The sequence below is a fragment of the Chenopodium album genome, chromosome 5, assembly GCF_948465745.1.
Source record: "Chenopodium album chromosome 5, dcCheAlbu1.1, whole genome shotgun sequence".
Taxonomy (NCBI): Eukaryota; Viridiplantae; Streptophyta; class Magnoliopsida; order Caryophyllales; family Amaranthaceae; genus Chenopodium; species Chenopodium album.
In genome coordinates, this window is record NC_137838.1 from 74171903 (window position 1) to 74184852 (window position 12950).

Genomic DNA, 12950 nt, shown 5'->3' on the forward strand with positions numbered 1-12950 from the left:
AGGTAGGTACCTTTAGTTTCAAGAAATGAAGTAGCTATAGCATAGCTAGATGAATACCAATGTCATCATTTGGAGCTCATCATCTAAAGCAAAAAGAAAAATCAAGAGATGCATGCAATCAAAAATTAATTAAACATTTAAATAAACTCATTAATCTTCATAATTACATACACATCTCCTCATCATTAAGCAATGTTTGTTATTCATGCAAAAAGTAAATCAAAGTATAAAAAGTAACTCTTTAATTTGTAGTAATTATATAATATATCCTAAACATATGATATAGTTATTGCATAAAATCTTGGTCCCAGATGAAAGTATGTGGAAGAATGTACACCCTCAAAAAATAATTGGATTTTCTGTTCAACTTCTTACAGGGCCAGGGTGGATCTAATGACTTAGAGCCGAAAGAAGATTTCCACACCTCTAAACTAGATTATATTCATGTTTTTCAAGTTAATTACTTTTTAATTAACTTTTAAAAAATGGTTTCTCTTTTTAATTCACCCTAATTATAGACATTTTCTTCATGTACTATGGTAAGTAAGTATGATCTTGTGGTAGAAAGACAATGTATATATTTAATTTAATTGTTACTCTTATTTCTTTTTAATGTCTCATTGATACTTTTGTGATATAAAAAAGTCTCAGTGAATCCAATGATGCATCTCACCATTGTTAATATATTTTATACGAAGTATGTTACAATAATTTTTGAGTTTAAACTATTTACTTTTTTCCTGCTTTTTGTTGAGGAAACCCTAAATTATCTCTTTATTTATCAAGTGATAAAATTGTAAATAAATTAACAAAAATGTCCAATCAACATGACATGTTAAACTCACATGTATTCCATTAGCATTTGTTTGGAAAAAAAAAAGTCTTATTTCTCAACAGACGCACCATTTTGCCTTTTTACATTGTCCTCTCTTGGAAATTAGCCTGACTCTGTCATTAATTTCCTTTTCCCGGTCCTTCAACCCAACCCTTAGCTTGTTGTACCATGTTATGAGGATTTAATTTGAAAGTATACCAAGGCCATGAATCTTGGGGTATTTTACCATCCTTTCATCTTTGCAAATCATAAGTTGAAGATTTATTATGTACTGTATTGATCAACAATATCCTTACAAGTTGCTTCAGTGTCATGTCAAGAATAGTAATTCCAAGTATAATCTAAGATCCAAATAGCATAAGAATGAAGAGAGGAATGTTTTTCATGAGGAAGCTCCGGTTAAAATGGCATTTTCGTAAATATATCAACAACAGTGGGACCCATATTTATAAAAAGTTGTTGATTTATTTACAATTTTGCCATTTGATAAACAAATTTATATTGATAAACTTGAATTTTCTCGTTTTTCATAAAAGGAAAGTAGACTACTTGGAACATTCTAACAAGTACATGAATCAAGTCAAATAATTCTCCCTTCACAATGATCTAATATACCCTTCATGCTCATTTATCCGTTGTGTATTGTATTAAGGTAATGGGGTTGTTTGGCAATTGGCTTTTTGCCTAGCTTTTGGCTTCTGGCTTTTAAGTTTGGTCAAACAACCAAAAAATATGTTTGGTAGTTGGCTTTTTTGTTGGCTTTTAAGCTAGCTTTTCCGCCAAAAGCCAAAAGCTAATAAGAGTAGCTTTTTTAATTGGCTTTTGGCTTGTTGGCCCACTTTATCACTAATAAACAGCTAACAATCATTAATAATTTTACCAAATACTTTTGAAAACAGTCAGCTTAATACAATAACTTAAAAAGCCAACCCATACAGCTAATACTTCCAGCTAGTCAAACAAGCCAAGCAAACAAGCCAACAGCCAACAGCCAACCGCCGATTGCCAAACAACCCCAGTATGACTCGTTTGATAAGTGATCATAAATTACACGAATAATAATCTAGTTTTGTGTAAATTTACATGGATGATTTTACCTTTATGATGTTTTTATGTACAGAACAAGCTGCCAATGCCTTATTCGAAGTACTTCTTAGTGTAAAGAAGCAGAGGAAATAGATGACATCAAAACTTCAGCGTAACATGACTATGTACAGAACTGTCCTCCATTGTAATCCATGACTTGAGAGAGAATGGCTGCTCAGTGATCTCGAGTATTCTAGCTCCTTTAGCCCAATTTCCATAACCACCATAGCCAGTGTGGCGCGCAAAGCAAAGCCAGAATTTTTTGTAAGGACAGCACCAGTCTAGTCCATGATTGTGCCCCACAAACACAGCCTACCATAAACACAAAACATAAAGCAAACTATGTAACTAGTGTAAAAATCCTAATATATGTACTGTAATGATCATGGAAGAACATAAGTTTTGAACATCGAACATTTTTTATAATCAACCAGAATGTTTGCACCAAGTAAGATTAATGACTGACTGAACTTTTTCTGTAAGGAATGTTTATAATTGGAATAACGTTGTAGTTGTGAATGTGCATACCTGAACTGAAGACCGAGCTTCTAATGTGTTCATGATACCGAATTCAGCTTCTTGAGGAGCAACAGTCTCTTTGTTAATCGATCCTACACAAGGTTTATCTATTTTACCAGAAGGTGCCACAGTTTTGTAAGCTCTGCTAGGAATGTGCCAAAAGATTATCTCAGGCACTCTGAAAGTGTTAAGCATGTCATCTTAGTTGCTGTCTGGGAAAGTTTGAAGAAACGAGTCAATATCATGCATAATTTTATGTACCTTGAGTCAGGGTTGATTTCCTGAGATGTGCTGTTAAGCCATTTTGCTTGTGCAGATGATATGACTTCCGGATAAGACCCCCCTCCAGAGTCTAGAAAGTACAGGTAGGCTACCGGTGATTCTGAATCATCTGACGATGAAATTCTGAGGACATAGTTGGACACACTAGGCCATAGATTTTTAGGTCCCTTTTGAGAGAATGATAATGTCTTGCTTCCAATGTCATGATTAATCAATTGCAAACGCGTTGTGCCCATGAAGCCACAATTGTCCTCCCCTGCAGGATGAACCGTAATCAGTGCTTCTTGCATAAGGCATACATACATTAAGGGAAAAAAAAAATCGAAAGACTGGACAAAGGTGATGTGCTCTTAACCTTACAAAAATAAGTTTCTGAAAAAATATTCAGCTGATCAGGGCTAACCAAGTTCAAGTTCAATTTATAACTAAAACATATTAAGATAAGGTGTAACAAAAATAAGTAGGTAGGTTTCTTGTGTGAAAGAATGAAGCCATTTAATTAGAAATTCAAGAAAGTCATATTTTTCTAGGAATTTCGGTCACCTGAAGATAATGAAGTATCTGATGTGCACTTCAGAGAGGGAATTCCGCTATCTGAAAACCATTCCGTAGGCCATGTAAATTGAGCATCATCATGGTTTCCAAAGACAATGGCCCAAGGAATGCACCTATTTTTAGCTGGTGAGAGCGCTTGATCCCAATATAGACTTGCATTTGCTATTGGAATGTTATTAGCTGTGATAACATCTCCTAGATAAATTACAAAGTCTGCACCCACAGTTGTAGATTATTAATGTAAGTCCATAAAAAGATCGCGACCTGTCCTGAAGTTCGAGTAACATTATATATGCATTGGTTCATGATGAGTTCAGGACCTTGAATCATGCTTATACTAATAACACAGTTATATGGTGTTGATTGAGAATAGCAGAAAGGACACCAGACACAAAAGGTGCTAGATTCCTGAGGCTAACTGATTGAAGAGCAAAATAGCATAACTTAGTCAATTTTTCAATTTTGAAATTGAATAAAGTTTTGCTTGTTTTTGGTGAAATAAAAAAGGACCTAAAGAAAGTTTACTTTTACCCTAAATTCAACTGGATTGTCTCCAACTCATCCTGTGAAGGTGTGATCCAAATCACTTCAACTCGACTTGAACTGAAACCGAACTAAATGACTCACTAGTCTACCAAAGTTGGGCCAAATGAACCATTTGCAGCAAATTCCTAGTGTAGCAAGTGTACCCGACCGCCCGGTTTTTTTTTTTTTTAATCAAACTATAGGGCCTTCACTAGGCGCCTATAGCAAGCCCTACAAGCCCACCAACATATTGTCCCCCTTTACTGCCTAGTGCCTATGAGTTTACACGTACAGCTACGTTGATAGTGTAATTTGAACTAATAATGTACTTCGCAATAATTCAAACATTAATACTCCGTAGTACAAACTAGACTCTAAAGAGCTGTACGAAATCACCAACTCTATAGCCTCTATTGCTATACCAGGCCACATGAAAGGGCAACGAATCACTGATTGAGTAACATAGAAAAGTATTGAACAACTGCCTTTGCTTGAAAATTACAATCACATAGATTTAGAAATAAAATCAAATTATATTCATACTAATTTATGTAATCTCTCCGTCCCTAAATTACATTCATACTTCCAGCATTTATTCCTCACATAATAAAGAGAAGTATGAATGTAATTTAGGGACGGAGGGAGTACAATACTATGTACCTAAAACGAGTACAATTCTGTATCAAAGGTTCTTATTACAAGATAAAATCAAATTATATTTACGTTAATAAACACATATGGGTAAAGCCAATTATTCTCTAAACAAAGTGATCGGGTTACATGGGACAACATTGTATACGAGTATACGACTAGGGTGTACATCTTAGTATTGTCATGTATGTGTAACATGTACACCACGGTTTAATAAGGGAAGAAAATGTGAGACGATGTAAAATTACACTAGAATATACGACGAAGATAGAAAGATTATTATTGTAGCTAAATATAACACAAAGTTTTTAGGATCATCAATTTTATGATACATCACCTGGTTTCTCTTGATCTAGGATAGAAGACATAACATTGGTAGAGTGAACATCTTGAAGAGGGCCCCACTTAGTCCACGCGTCTTCACCAAAATGCAAGTCAGCGAAGAGTGCAATCTTGAAGGGTAGGCCTTTCTGCACCTGAAGATTTTTTGCTGTCCTTGGCTTAGCCACTACCACTGAACCAAATCTAATTAATGGCAAAAGGAGGACGATTTTGAGGATAGAGAATTTTTTGCATTGTTTCCCATTTTGCCCCTCCATTCTTAGGCCCTTGTGAAGTTATCTTATGTTTCCCATAACAATTCATGGTTGTTAACTTGTTATGACTTGTGAATGGGTAGCTTGATTGTTGGTTAAGTTTGGAAGTTTGCTTTTTTTGCTTCCAAGTGTTTATAAGACAAATGTAACCCAATTTGTTAGGCCCGGGTCACCTACTTTTCAAAAAAATCATATAATACTTGGAGTGTCACTCGCTTATAAGGAAGTCCTTTCTTCCTTCATTCTTCCATGTGGAATTTAGGGTCTGTTCAGATACGATTATTTTCAGTTCAGTTAAGCTCTAATTAAAGTTTAGTTCAGCTCAGTTTTAATAAGTTCTGTTCAATTCAGTTCAGCTCATCTCTAATAAGTTCAGTTCAGTTTAGCTCCTAATTTCCTTCTCTTATAAATCATTTCAGTTCAGTTCAGCTCTAATAAGTTCAGTTCAGTTTTGTTCAGCTCTAATAAGTTCAGTTCAGTTCAGTTCAGCTCTAATAAGTCCAGTTCAGTTTTGTTCAGCTCTAATAAGTTCAGTTCAGTTCAGTTTAGCCTATTTCAATCAATGAGAACAGCTCCTTAGGATGAACAACCCCAACACAATTGGCCATAACGCTCTTGCGAAAATTGTGATTTTGGCTTATGGTAAAAGATTTAGTCCAGCACTTTGCACAGCGGCGGACCCACGTGAGGACAAGGGGGGACCATTGTCCCCCCACTTTAAAAAAAAAAATCAGAGAAATAAAAAAAAAAAAGAAAAAAAAATTGAAAAAATCAGCAAATCAGCAAATCAGCATCCCTGACAGAAAAACGTGGGTTAAGAAAGAATGAAAGAGAAAATTTTTCAGAAAAAAAGGGAGGAAAGAGAAAAGTTTTAAAATTGAAAAACCTAAGAGAGAAAGTAGATCGCCCCTTCGCCCACCACCGCAACAGCACAGTACCACCGAGTCATCGACCACCGGATTTCTTGCCGCAAAACCGCCACAGGCAGCGCCACTACCCGTCATTTCCGTCAAGTCGTCAACCCACTGAACCCAAGTCAGTTTTTTTATTATTATTATTATTTCCTAATTTTTATCTTAGATTATAAAAAATCAAAGAATTAGTTCATGAGTAATTGTGTTTATGTAATCATGTGTTTGAATTAATTTGTGATTTAGTTTATTTGTTATTAGTTTGTGAATTGAATTGTGAATTTGTGAATTATTTGGTGAATATGGTGAATGGAAGATTGAAACTTTGAAAGTAGGCAAGTAGTTTGTGAATTTAATTAATATGTAAATTAGTTTGTGACTTTAGTTTGTGATTTGGTTTTTTAGATTTTGAATGCTTATTTTAAAAAGATGATTATTGAATATTGAAGCTTATTTTTTTAAATGAATTAGGATATGTCAAAAATAAATTTAGAAATAGTATATTGTTTGATTACTTTTATAGAGAAAGAGTGTTTTTACAAGTCCCCGATAAAGATATCATTGATCGATTTCAAATAATGAAGATTCGGAGGATATTTTAGTAGTATGTAACCGAATTGTATTATTTAATGGATTTTGGGATTGTAACTTTTTAATTCTCGTATTAATCAAGTATGTACTCGAATTATTTGTATTGTGTACCCGTTTTTTTAAAAAACATGTTGATGTTAGTTGAATTATCGAAATTGTCCCCTCACTATTAAATTTCTAGGTCCGCCACTGACTTTGCATGACTTTTGAAATCCAATCTTACTCTATGTGGATTATTTTGTCTTTAAAAAATCTCTAATTTGGAAGGAAAATAACTAAGTTTCCCATATCTATGCCAAAACCATAAACAATACCCGTACGCATGAGCTTGTATGCATGATCCATCATTTATCAAGAAAATCCAAGTTATCACATTGATAAACTTGGAATTAAAATCAATTAACAATCTTGTAAATGGATTAACAAGTTTTATTAAGTGTGGGTCTCATATGTTGATTTTATTACAAAAATGTCATTCAGATTGGCATTTGCAATTTTTATTTATCAATGTGATAAACTAGGACTTGTAGTCATTCACTTATACACATGTTCAAGAAGGGTAAATAAGTAAAAGCATTAGAGTATGGGAGGGGCCAAATGGGATATTCTTTAGCATATGTTTTGTGAAGTTTGATTGACAAAGAGAGGCTAACAAATAAAGCTGGTGCTTGGTTGCTTATGATACAACTATTTGATTTGCACTTATAAAAGGCAACATGAACCAACATAAAACTTGTGATTTTCAGAAGGTGAAATTTCAAGAACAAATGTTGATTTACATACCTTAAGCAAACGGTTTATTACAAAAAGAAAAACATAATCGCGATTAATCTTCGAGAACAAGAGATTATTATTAAGATTGAGAACGCTTAACACAACAAGCTCATTGACTCATTCAATAACTCTTCCATATATCCCCCATGTTATACACATAAACATGCCATCCAGCTACAAAATAACCTCCTACAGTACAAAATAGCACAAGTATATACTAATCTTAGTATTACCATATCAATCTACGGCATTACGAATTTATGATACTAGATTAACAAAAGAATTTTGATTATGTATCAACAAAATACCACTGCTATTATGCTTTAAACTCCTGCAAAATTTGCTCACAATCATACTACTAATCTACCATTGCCTTGAAACAGGTTTCCGCTTTATCAGAGGGTGTTCAATATCAGAAAAATTGCCTCTTCTGTTGCTTCCGAAATCACCGAAGAATGACTGGTCATTACCATTATGTTGATACTGGGAGATGTTGAACCCATGCTGACCCCCATAATCTGACTTCTTGTAGCTACGATGATCCCACCATTTATTGGTTCCGTAGCCATCCCAATTATCAGTCCCGTAGTCATCCCAATTATTGGTCCCGTCGCCATCCCAATGATATTCTTTGTAGTGAACCATATCATTAGCAACGTAAACAAAACTATTATCCCAGCCATTATTCAAGCAACCTTTCTTTGCATTGTTCACATTGCTGTCACCCCAATGATCATAATCAGCCTCCCAACCATTATTCGAGCAACCTTTCTCTGCGTTATTCACAATCTTGTCACCCCAATGGCCATAGTAATTATCTTCCCAACCATTATTTGTGCAACCTTTCTCTGCATTGTTCATATTTCTGTCACCCCAATTATCAAAATCAGCCACCCAGCCATTATTTGAGCAACCTTTCTCTGCGTTGTTCGCAATGTTGTCACCCCAATGGCCATAATTATCATCTTCCCAACCTTTATTTGAGCAACCTTTCTCTGCATTATTCACACTGTCATGCTTTTCAGGATTATGTAATTGTGGATCCTCCTCTTCAGCATCTCCCCATCCCATAGGGCTTAAAACATATTGCTCCGGTACCACAGGAATCCCCACAACTACACCACTGTTCTTTTGATCTGTCTCACAAGAAATATCTGAATCTCTCTTTTCCAAGTCTAATAAGAGACGGGGATCGACATTGGAATCCCAGTCAATGTTGTCGATGAAGATGTCAGGATCAGGTAGTTCTATGTCACAAGGACGGCCAAGTGCATCTGCCAAAAACCGCTTCTTAGCATTCCAAAAAGCCTCCTCTACAGCAGAGTCCTTCCAGTTTATTATCTTTTCATCTTGGAACATGTATTTCTGTGTATGCAATATCTTTTTCCATGATACTCTTCCTACCACTGCACAGAATTTCTTCTCCAGTGAAAGCGTAGACTGCTGCCGCCCACCTACAGAATAAAGTGGAGGTTGAACACTATTCTATGGAGTAGATAAAAAGAAAAAGAGACCTTAGAGTAATCCAATTCATTTGATCAACTAGTTCAAGTTTCAACTAATGAATCAAATAAATATTAATAGAAGCAGCATAAGGCAAAAAAGTCCTACCCCATCATACATCTAAATTAGGACACCAATTCGCTATAATGCAAATTCATTTGGAGCATCTATAATGCACAAAACATGCTTTAACTACCCTCTTTGTTAGCATACTACAATCTAATATTCTAATCTATATAACTTGCTTAACGTCAAAGACTTAAAATTTAGGACCTCATTGATCAAGTCATGTAAAAACACGGTCCATGATAATGATCATCACTCAAAGGGAATGGACCAGCGCGTTTTTATTGCTGGTTAAGGCCATCCTACTAAAGCTACCTTAATGATAACAGTCGTAACCGCCCTACAATGTGCCGAATTTCATAGCATTCTCATGTAGCATTGCTCAACTAGGCTAGGGTTTCCAAAATGATGATATATGATTACAAAGCCATTTATTCCATATCATAAGTTGCTCTCTCCATCAAACACAAAAGTTTATTGGTTTCATAGGTATTTTTAGTGTTTCACCCCTTTATAGAACATACAAAGGTTGTGTGTAAGGAAATATACAACATATACACCAAAAATAGTGTACAAAAAGATTCCCAAGACTTTATTCCTTGCTTTTTCATATAAATAAATAAAAAACAAGTAGAACATAAATCAGGTAAAATCTTCCTTATATATCAATGTCAGACACTCAACCCAACATTTCCTAAATTAACACAAAAGATTAAGAATATAGACAAAATTAAGATAAAAGTAAGTCAATTAATTTGATGTTAGTATGTTACTCTAATTATAAGGTTCCTAAATTCAGTAGATATTTATTTGAATTGATTGTTTTGGTCTATTAACTATATAGAGTCGCAAGGGCAATAATGTAGACGGGATCACGATAATTACGAAATTAGCTAAACCTTAATTGATAATCTCAATTAAAAAAAAAGAAAGGGGAAATCAGGAAACCCACATTCAATTTAATTGAGCAAAGTTCAAAATCAAATAACAAACACCCAAATAACTGTAATTTAATTATAAGAAACTTCAAATTATCTGACAATAAAAACAGAAAATATCAAAAATAGAAAGTCTGACAAATTACCGTTGCCAAAAGAAGGCTTCCTGTTGTTGTTCTGTGATCTCGACCATGAACCGCCATTGAAATTCTCTGCCTTTGGTTTCTTCTTCCAGTAAGTACGATTATTATAATTATAATTATTATTTTCCATCATCCCACCATAAACCAACCAAAATAATTCTTCTGAAAATCAAAAACCCAGAAAAATTATGCAAGAATCAGACCGACCCAGAAAAATTCAGCTAAAATTACACCGACTTAATAGAATTGTTGCAAGAAAAAAGGGTTTGAAGGCGAGACAGTGATCACCCACAGTATTAGCCAAGGGTTGATTTTATAATTTTTGGGAGGTGAGAGAAAATAAATTCAAGCCCAAAGGTTTCTGGGAATATAAGGTGAAAGATTATTTACGAAGAGGGGGAGGGTTATATATATATATATATATATATATATATATATATATATATAGTGGGGTTAAGGAAAGAGTAATCCATACTCGATCCAAATATCTGATTTGATAGCTCTATAAAATTATGATTTATTTGAATAGGAATACGAAGGGTTATATCATATCATATACTTCCTCAGTTTTTTTTGTTATTGCACCATAAGAGTTGGATACAAATATTTTGGTAGTGGAAAAAAATAAGAGAGAGAAAGGTAAAAATACAAAATTGCCCATGTGACATATTGATAAACTAAAAAGTAAGTGTGAAAAAAAGGGTATGTTGGGTATTTGTAGTGTGAACACAAATAATTTTTTTCCTAAAGAGGAAATGGTGCAATATTTGTAAAACTTCCTAAAAAGGTAAGTGGTGCAATAATAAAAGAACGGAGGAAGTATAACTAATATATAAAGCTAAACTTTTAGCCATGTCACGAGACAACGACACTTGACGTTCTAACTTTTCGTCAAGTGTCGCGCCACATTAGATAGATTTAAATAGACTTCCTAAGATAAAAAAGTTAGTATAGAATTCTATTTGGATAGAATTTTAGAAAAAAAAAACTAGTTAAAGTCCCGCACAATGCACGGATTTTAATAACTTATATAGTAAATTACTACATTAATTTAACAATTATATGCTAAAAAAAAAATAGAATTGCTATAAAAATATACTTTCAAAAATATTTCGTTTGAGTGCGTATGACAAAAATATAATCGCTAAAATGGAAAGTAAATATTATAGGCTATGGTCCTGTTTGGCAAAAGTAGTGGTAGCGGGTAGCTTCTAGCAGTGGAGTAGCGGGTACTTTTAAGGTAGCGAGTAGCGGTCAATTAGTAATGGGTAGAGGTTAGCTGTCAAAGTAACGGTTAATAACATGAGTGTTTGGCAAAAGTAGCGGTTGCATACCAAAATATATCAAAATTCATATAAATATTGTTTTAAAAGTAAAAAAAAATTCCAAACACTACTCGCTACTTCTAAACGCTACTATTTTTAACGTTTGAGAAAAGCTACCTAAACACTACCTCTATCGCTAACCGCTACTAGAATCGCTACCTTGCCAAACACTCTTAATTTTTTTCAAATAGTGTTTTGAGTGGTCAAAACGCTAACCGCTACCTCAAACGCTAGCACCAAACAGGGCCTATAAATATTTTTCATAAGGAAAGATAAAGAATGGAGGGAAAATTTGTAACCAGTGAATAACATGTGTCATCACTGGTTTCGCTTTTAGTATTAAGTTATTGATTGATGATATATAGTAAATTACTACATTAATTTAACAATTATATGCTAAAAAAAAAAAATAGAATTACTATAAAAATATACTTTCAAAAATATTTCGTTTGAGTGCGTATGACAAAAATATAATCGCTAAAATGGAAAGTAAATATTATAGGCTATAAATATTTTTCATAAGGAAAGATAAAGAATGGAGGGAAAATTTGTAACCAGTGAATAACATGTGTCATCACTGGTTTCGCTTTTAGTATTAAGAGTTATTGATTGTTAGAGTTTTATTTTCAATAAAATACCAATATTTCAGATGTACAAATTGAATTATAATTTTATTCAAAAAAATTATTAGATCATAATTCTAAAAAATCATAATTCTAAAAAATTATCATATAAATTAATTTTTTATATCATAATATTTTTTTTTTTTTGAAAAAAATTATATCATAATAATTTTTAGAGTGGAGGAAGTAGTTCAAAGCGTAAAACATCCATTTATAATATATACTAATCAGTTAAAATAATATACTTCACAATGTAATAGAATTTTATTACTATGTAGACCAATCAATTAGAGTCGGGTTATGAATCATCTCGAATTGGGTCACTTTAGGTTACAAGTCAAAAAATGTTCAACCCTATCTAAAGTTTTGGGTTTGACTCAACCCAAGAGGCTTCGAATATTTATTTCATTTAAATTATTTTTTGCTAAATTTTTATTTTTTTAAAATGTATTAAATCGAACTTTTCACCAACATTATTATTAGTCATTACATGCCTAAGCTACTAGATACTAAATCGTCACAAAAGCACATTAATTCCTAACTAATTTTGTATCAATGATATATTTTAAAATTTTGACATATAGATTAAAATTTATCTTAAAATTCAATAAATAACCCGGGTGTCGCACGGGGCACAAAACTAGTTTATATATATATATATAGTGGGGTTAAGGAAAGAGTAATCCAAACTCGATCCGAACATCTGATTTGATAGCTCTATAAAATTATCATTTATTTGAATAGGAATAGGGAGGGTTATATTTATATATATAGTGGGGTTAAGGAAAGAGTAATCCAAACTCGATCCGAACATCTAATTTGATAGCTCTATTAAATTATGATTTATTAATAGGACTAGGAATTGTAATTGTTACAATTTGAAGGTTCTTACATACACCAAACGGTTCCTAAAAACATACATCGAACGGTAAAATATTGCCCATTAAGGGGTTTTTTATTTTTTTATTTAGTGATTAAATGAAGGAAAATTTGTAAATTATCACCTGAAAACATACCTATTTTGAAA

General features: G+C 33.2%; 2 protein-coding genes across 2 annotated transcripts; both read right to left on the bottom strand.

Moving 5' to 3' along the window:
- Positions 1-1595: 1595 nt before the first annotated feature.
- LOC145631043 (putative inactive purple acid phosphatase 16) lies at positions 1596-4942 on the bottom strand. Its single transcript, XM_081683150.1, has 5 exons — positions 4791-4942; positions 3266-3490; positions 2702-2978; positions 2450-2618; positions 1596-2233 (listed from the first exon to the last, which is right to left on the bottom strand). Exons 1-5 carry the CDS (start codon positions 4819-4821, stop codon positions 2021-2023), a joined length of 915 nt encoding a protein of 304 aa, XP_081539276.1. The 5' UTR covers positions 4822-4942; the 3' UTR covers positions 1596-2020.
- A 2441-nt stretch (positions 4943-7383) lies between these two features.
- Positions 7384-10350, bottom strand: LOC145631044 (uncharacterized). The gene is made up of 2 exons (XM_081683152.1): positions 9979-10350; positions 7384-8779 (listed from the first exon to the last, which is right to left on the bottom strand). The coding sequence occupies exons 1-2, from the start codon at positions 10106-10108 to the stop codon at positions 7689-7691; spliced, it is 1221 nt and encodes a 406-aa protein (XP_081539278.1). The 5' UTR covers positions 10109-10350; the 3' UTR covers positions 7384-7688.
- Between the last annotated feature and the right edge of the window lie 2600 nt (positions 10351-12950).

Excerpts from the sequence above, each read along its gene's own strand:
- LOC145631043 (XM_081683150.1), bottom strand. The coding sequence starts at position 4,821 with ATGTCTTCTATCCTAGATCAAGAGAAACCAG. Across the intron at positions 2,979-3,265 it reads AGATACTTCATTATCTTCAG|GGGAGGACAATTGTGGCTTC; the intron begins GTGACCGAAATT and ends TTCATCCTGCAG. Across the intron at positions 2,234-2,449 it reads AAGCTCGGTCTTCAGTTCAG|GCTGTGTTTGTGGGGCACAA; the intron begins GTATGCACATTC and ends TGTTTATGGTAG.
- LOC145631044 (XM_081683152.1), bottom strand. The coding sequence starts at position 10,108 with ATGATGGAAAATAATAATTATAATTATAATAATCGTACTTACTGGAAG. Across the intron at positions 8,780-9,978 it reads GAAGCCTTCTTTTGGCAACG|GTGGGCGGCAGCAGTCTACG; the intron begins GTAATTTGTCAG and ends TTTATTCTGTAG.